Genomic DNA, 7,500 nt, shown 5'->3' with positions numbered 1-7,500 from the left:
AGAGAGAGAGAGAGAGAGAGAGAGAGAGAGAGAGAGAGAGAGAGAGAGAGAGAGAGAGAGAACAGATCAGAGAGAGAGAGAGAGGAAGAGAAAACAGAGAACAGAACAGAGAGAGAGAGCAGGAGAGAACAGAGAGAGAGAGCAGAAGAGAACAGAGAGAGAGAGCAGAAGAGAACAGAGAGAGAGAGCAGGAGAGAACAGAGAGAGAGAGCAGGAGAGAACAGAGAGAGAGAGCAGGAGAGAACAGAGAGAGAGAGCAGGAGAGAACAGAGAGAGAGAGCAGGAGAGAACAGAGAGAGAGAGAGCAGGAGAGAACAGAGAGAGAGAGAGCAGGAGAGAACAGAGAGAGAGAGCAGGAGAGAACAGAGAGAGAAAGCAGGAGAGAACAGAGAGAGAGAAGGAGAGAACAGAGAGAGAGAAGGAGAGAACAGAAGAGAGAGAGGAGAGAACAGAAGAGAGAGCAAGAGAGAACAGAGAACAGAACAGAGAGAGAGAGCAAGAGAGAACAGAGAGAGAGAGCAAGAGAGAACAGAGAACAGAAGAGAGAGAGCAAGGGAGAACAGAGAACAGAAGAGAGAGAGAGCAAGGGAGAACAGAGAACAGAACAGAGAGAGAACAAAGAGAGAGCAAGAGAGAACAGAGAGATAACAAAGAGAGAGAGCAAGAGAGAACAGAGAGAGAACAGAGAGAGAACAAAGAGAGAACAGAGAGAGAACAGAGAGAGAACAAAGAGAGAACAGAGAGAGAACAAAGAGAGAACAGAGAGAGAACAAAGAGAGAGCAAGAGAGAACAGATAGAGAACAAAGAGAGAGAACAGAGAACAAAGAGAGAACAGAGAACAAAGAGAGAGAACAGAGAACAAAGAGAGAGAACAGAGAACAGAGAACAAAGAGAGAGAACAGGAGAGAGAACAGAGAACAAAGATAGAACAGAGGAGAGAGAGAACAGAGAACAAAGAGAGAGCAAGAGAGAACAGAGAACAGAGAACAAAGAACAAAGAGAACAGAGAAGAGAGAGAACAGAGAACAAGGAGAGAACAGAGAACAAGGAGAGAACAGAGAACAAGGAGAGAACAGAGAAAAGAGAGAACAGAGAACAAAGAGCAAGAACAGAGAAGAGAACAGATAATAGAGAGAGCAGAGAGAACAGAGCAGAGAGAACAGAGAACAGATAACAGAGCAAGAGAGAACAGAGAGAGCAAGAGAGAACAGAGAACAGAGAGAGAGCAAGAGAGAACAGAGAACAGAGAGAGAGCAAGAGAGAACAGAGAACAGAGAGAGAGCAAGAGAGAACAGAGAACAGAGAGAGAGCAAGAGAGAACAGAGAACAGAAGAGAGAGCAAGGGAGAACAGAGAACAAAGAGAGAGAACAGAGAGAGAGCAAGAGAGAACAGAGAACAAAGAGAGAGAACAGAGAGAGCAAGAGAGAACAGAGAGAGAGCAAGAGAGAACAGAGAACAAAGAGAGAACAGAGAACAAAGAGAGAGCAAGAGAGAAGAGAGAGAACAAAGAGAGCAAAAGAGAACAGAGAGAGAGCAAGAGAGAACAGAGAGAGAGCAAGAGAGAACAGAGAGAGAACAGAGAGAGAGCAAGAGAGAACAGAGAGAGAGCAAGAGAGAACAGAGAACAGAGAGAGAGCAAGAGAGAACAGAGAACAGAGAGAGAGCAAGAGAGAACAGAGAACAGAGAGAGAGCAAGAGAGAACAGAGAACAGAGAGAGAGCAAGAGAGAACAGAGAACAGAGAGAGAGCAAGAGAGAACAGAACAGAGAGAGAGCAGGAGAGAACAGAGAACAGAGAGAGAGCAAGAGAGAAGAGAGAACAGAGAACAGAGAGAGAGCAAGAGAGAACAGAGAACAGAGAGAGAGCAAGAGAGAACAGAGAACAGAGAGAGAGCAAGAGAGAACAGAGAACAGAGAGAGAGCAAGAGAGAACAGAGAACAGAGAGAGAGTAAGAGAGAACAGAGAACAGAGAGAGAGTAAGAGAGAACAGAGAACAGAGAGAGAGCATGAGAGAACAGAGAACAGAGAGAGGCAAAGAGAGAAAGAGAACAGAGAACAGAGAACAGAGAGAGAAAGAGAGAACAGAGAGCCCAAGAGAGAACAGAGAGAGAGCAAGAGAGAACAGAGAACAGAGAGAGAGAACAATAGAGAGAGCAAGAGAGAACAGAGAAAGAACAACAGAGAGAGAGCAAGAGAGAACAGAGAAAGAACAACAGAGAGAGAGCAAGAGAGAACAGAGAAAGAACAACAGAGAGAGAGCAAGAGAGAACAGAATATCCATATTTGCCTTTAGGTTTGCATTATCCAGATGGTACGTTGAGAATGGAAATGGCATCCTGCATGGAGCCGGCTCTCCTACAGTCACGACCACGGACATTATATTCCACATTCTTACATTGATAGGAATAATGCAAAATCACTAAATGAGTCCAATAAACCGCCCAAGATATTTGTGCACTCATGGTGAGTCTTTTCCAAGATTATAAAATAATCTACATCTTACTTATTTTTCCAGAATCAAAAATAATCTATCTTTTACATCGCCACTTTGTACTGAAATGCTCTTTACAATGGAAAAAAAAAAATCAATACCTATTAGAAGAGATAAACAGTATCAACCATTAGAGCAAAGCCAAACTGAAATATTATCATCATTGTTTACACTTACATTTTAAAACCTTAGTACTTCATACTTGGTACACATACAGACCCCTTTACCTTAGTACTTCATACTTGGTACACATACAGACCCCTTTATCAGCTACAGCACTTTACTGCACATTATTCATGTGCATACAACTTCTCAATAATCTCAATAAATATATCATATATCATTGTGATATTCATTTTTTTAATACTGGTATCTCATTGTTCTTTGGACATTAACAATTATGTGTAAGATCATTATCAAATGTTGTACACTTGTTTGCAACAAGCAAAAGTCCATGCAGGTTTATCCGGAGCTAATTCCTAACATAACCTGAACTGGGTTCTAATAGTAGTTAATTACACTAATGGAACTTAAATAATAGCTAAGAACACATCAGCTGGTGTTACTTTTTCGGCAGTGGAGGGTGCATCTTAACCCCTTCACGACAGGTCACACCTATAGGCGTCATAACAATACACTCGAAATGTGGTGTGTGGCTGTCCGCCACGGCGGTGTGCCAAAGCGCTCTGAGGCAGTGATTCGGCTTAATGTACCGAACTCACGCGCTCAAAGTTGGCACGTTGCCGTGGTTTGCCAAAGCGTAGATTTTTTTTTTAGTTTTCTACACCCGTCACCAATGGGTTAAGACAATTTGTTTTTTTTTTCATGCTTTTGTGCTCCCAAAGTTTATTTGCCCCCCTCCCCTTCTATAGCCTGATCTATTATAAAAGTTATTTTGTACCTGACTTGTTTTGAAGTTAAATGCACACCCAGTCGCAGTAGCTAAAGACTGTTGATAAAGATTTGTGACCTTGAATCAGGGACTTTTTCTCTAATGAGTGCATCTGTATCGTAAAGAATTACCAAATTAAGGACTAAAAAAAAATCTGAACATCTATTCTATTGGCATCTCTGGTAATTTTGTCATGTATTACATCTTTTTTATGCATTCTAATTTTTTCACATACTCATTTCACTGTCCTGTTGGTGGTGACAGGTAAGTAAATATTATATACAAGTTTTATCCAAATGAGCCATTTCAACCAAGAGTCCCTTTAAAGAACTTGATCTGGGTGCTTTACAGATTGCAGGTTGACCAAAATCCAAGCATTTGGTTTACTTGAGTAGTGATTCCTACGTTTGTGTCTTGTAGGCCTGGATTACATGAACAATCATGCACTATATCAAAACTCCTTGCCTTCTCTTTGCTACTCTATAACTCTGACTCTACATAAACTGTTTTACCATTATCCAAGGTCTGTATTTTGTCATTTCTTATACTGCACTAAGATGGTAATAGAATATTTTCATAAAGCAGACTCGATATTATTTCATAAGGTAGTCTATAACTCTGCAATAGCAGAGTTAGAGTAACAATCTACTGTTAATGTAACATTTGATTTTCCTTAACCCCTTGGTGACGGGTGAAGAAAACTTAAAAAAAAAACTCTACGCTCTGGAGATCAATGGTAACACACGGACTTTGAGCGTGGGAGTTTGGTACACCAAGCCGAATCACCGGCTCGTAGTCCTTTGACGCACCACCACGGTGTACAGCCGCACACCACTGATCAAGCGGTTTGTTTGACGCCTCACGGTGTGACCCATCGGGAAGGGGTTAACCCCTTGCTGATGGGTTAAGATTTTTTTTTTTTTTTTTTTTTAATCAACGCTCTGGAGATTAATGGCAACAAGCCGACTTTGAGTGCGGAAGTTCCCTACATCAAGCTGAACCCACAGCTCATAGGGCTTTTGCGCATCACCATGGCATACTGCCACACTCCACAGATCAAGCAGTTTGTTATAACACCTCAGCATGTGGCCCATTGGTAGTAATCAATTCCTCTGCATTGAACTAGAGTTCTCTTTGGAGTACTCTTCCAGGCAATGCTCACAGATAGTTCATTCCACCCTTGTTTACCAGTAGAAATAATGCCCCTTTTCTAATGGCCCACTCAGTCTAATAACCCTAAAAGAGCTTTGTGTACTCATGGCAAGACATCCCCATCACCTGTCACTCAGCAATAATATCTCATGATGATACATTCTTGTCACCCTAGCTCTCACATAATTTTTTTCATGATAAGACATTCCCCTCACCCGCCACTCAATCCATGTCACCTATGTCATCCGGATCCTACAGATTGGGGTAATTATCTAAACCAGAACAGCTATCCAGCAATGCTATGGATTCTGTGCTTGGCTTTCCTGCAAAGACCAACAATGCCATATATTCTGGCAAGGTAGATCTTTGACTTGGTTCTTAATGAAGTTAATATGATTTACAACCCCTTCTTTGATAAAATATAAATGGAGGATTGCTGACCATTCCTGAAGCATGAAGTAGAAGCTATGGCATCTCTTAACCCCATTAACTGCAGTATTACTAATTGGTTAGTAGCCAGTAATGCAAATTCGTTGGCTGACATTGACCATATCCCAGTTGAGCCTAGTTTACACATCAGGGAGGTATTTGCTTATACTTAAATCTAACTTATGAAGAAAGAAAGTCCAGTTTCACTTCAAGTGATAAAAATTAAAAGTAACACCAACAAATGTCTCAACTATCAAGACAAAGACAAGCTTCCACTGAAGAGCTCATGGTATGTCACTATGCACTATCCACCACAGCCAGTTTAAGATTTTATGCATTCCACAATCAGAGGGTTAATGTGTAGACCTGGACTTTGGGAAATGTCTGCTGGCTTATTTAGTAGTGCTATTCTATGCATAATTCACAACCAATGCATTAACTTTCCCTACATTCTGCAGCCACCCAAAGTATACAGGACTAGTATAAAGGAAATGGCAATCAAAACTGGGTGTGGGTGCAGAGTCCCTAGCTAGGGATATACAGCAATAGGCTGGGGTCCAGTGGTTGAAGAAAAAACTTTGTGGTTCACAAAGCAATCTCTGTCATTCTTTTATATATTTAGGATGGGGTTCATTCATTTGGACTTTGTCTCGAACAGGTGAGGGAGCTGTAAACTTATACCCTACGGTCCTATTCAGATACATTTAATCAATCTGAACACCCATCCCATCTGCGAATATGCAATAACATTAGGAAAATGTTAAGAAGGCATGTAATAACTTTCCAGATGAGATTTTTTCCCATTATCTTGATATGTACATTCTAAATAAATCCCCTTGAATCATTTTATCTGTGTTGGATATCCTACTATTCCAAGTCTAACCCAGTGTACTCCAACTAATCACTACCAAGCACAAAATTCAGCAAAGATAAGTTTGGCCTAACTCATTCGATTTATAGGAATCTTTAATTCAAGCAATGTTATTACTTATGGATTCTTTATGATTTTTAGTATGGATTTATAGTGGCTTTAACTGATGCTACGCAATGATAGTGGTGATAAAGAGCTCCAAAATGTGGGAGGGGCATGTGGTATCATCGCTAAATGGAGGGATTAGATCCTAGAGTATTCCTATGTTATTGTCATTGTTTGGAGGTTGTGCCTCCTCAAACCATCTGGATGAAGAGCTGCCACCCCCCCCCCATCCCCAGCCTAACATGCAAAATTTCCGTCATTTCTACCAAGCAAGATACCGTACTACGTGAATGCTCTCTCAACCTAGGCACAAAAGTAAACACGGCTCACCGCTGTATGTTCTGTCCCAAGTTACTTAGTAAATTCGGGAATCTTCATAGTTCTAATTCTGATACATTTGTTTAGTACACATGGAAAGGAATCCATTGGTACCAAATTCAATGATTTAAGGTACAGACTAGTTCTAGATAGTTTAACAAACTGCCTAGGAGGTATCCAGACTTGTCTTGAAAACTTATACATAGCATTTGTTGGGCTCTCCTACCCTAGACAGACACAAAAGCCATGCTGAATGCTAGATACACAATGTATCAATCACACTGATGTAGATGTGGTTATAATCATCCCACAGTATGAATTTTAATTATACATTTCATCTCATGAATAAACAATAACTGGAAACCCATAAAAATGACAACAGAATATAAGTACTCTTAATTAATCCGTAAAACTACTAGTATACTCTAAACCTCTCTGGAGCAGGGAAAACATCTAGCACAGGATTCCAGGAGAAGTTTAACTTTCTAACGGCGACAACTAACTCTTAACCGACTTTATAATAATTAAGCTAATTACAATGATAACTTACGACGTTCCTCCTCCGCCCTTTAGCCCTCAGAGGAGCCGGAAAGGAACAGCCGCCTTATAATCTCTCCTTTCTAATAGTTTTGAACCTTGTTTCCCCACCACCTTCTGTGCAAAAAGTCTTGTAATCATCAGGGCATCGCCTCATCTCAGATTCAATGCGTGAGAAGAGTGAGTAGGTCGTTAAGATACCCGGAATCCAACTCGGGCCTCGGGACAAGCCTCAGCGAGCCCAAGATGGCGTCACCTCTCCTGGCCAAGCTGCGCGTCACTCGGAAATTTATCACGAAAATTCACACATTACGCTTCCACCCAGCTCATTCCCAACGACTAAACGAAGCTACAGTCTCTTAAAGGCCAACTCTGGCTCGCCACAAGGCAACAACTCGAGTTACTTACATTAATATCACGAAATTAGCGAGCACATTGTAATTTCTACAGTTCTTTAGGTTCACTGCGCTCCTCTCCCGACTGATGCCGCCTGGCCTCCTCGCTCCTCATTGGTTCCTCGCCTCTAGGTGCCAAACCCACAAATTCTGTCGCATTTCTTGTTCATTTCGTTTCTTTACATCTCTGCGGGGAATCGTTTTATGGCTTTCTGGTGCCTCGGCGAATTACAGACCGATTGGAGTCAGGTAGAACCTAGTAACTACGTCGGTAACTGATGTAATTTGCCATCATCTCTGCAAGACCT

At 41.4% G+C, this 7,500-nt stretch overlaps 1 protein-coding gene across 26 annotated transcripts in view; it reads right to left on the bottom strand.

Annotated features, from left to right (window-relative positions):
• LOC125027060 (longitudinals lacking protein, isoforms A/B/D/L-like) overlaps positions 1 to 7,480 on the bottom strand; it is an 81,563-nt gene extending 74,083 nt beyond the window's left edge. For 6 of the 26 annotated variants that reach the window (XM_047615762.1, XM_047615764.1, XM_047615758.1 and 3 more), the window contains exon 1: positions 7,206 to 7,475. In XM_047615762.1, coding sequence (XP_047471718.1) covers positions 7,206 to 7,207 — 2 coding nt within the window. In that variant the 5' untranslated portion in view covers positions 7,208 to 7,475. Of the gene's footprint in view, positions 1 to 7,205 lie in introns of all 26 variants that reach the window. The other 20 variants (XM_047615744.1, XM_047615746.1, XM_047615745.1 and 17 more) reach the window with 7 other exon arrangements.
• Between the last annotated feature and the right edge of the window lie 20 nt (positions 7,481 to 7,500).

The sequence above is a fragment of the Penaeus chinensis genome, chromosome 7 (assembly GCF_019202785.1).
Source record: "Penaeus chinensis breed Huanghai No. 1 chromosome 7, ASM1920278v2, whole genome shotgun sequence".
Taxonomy (NCBI): Eukaryota; Metazoa; Arthropoda; class Malacostraca; order Decapoda; family Penaeidae; genus Penaeus; species Penaeus chinensis.
Note: the sequence above shows the minus strand (reverse complement) of the source record. Positions and strands in the feature narration are given on the sequence as shown.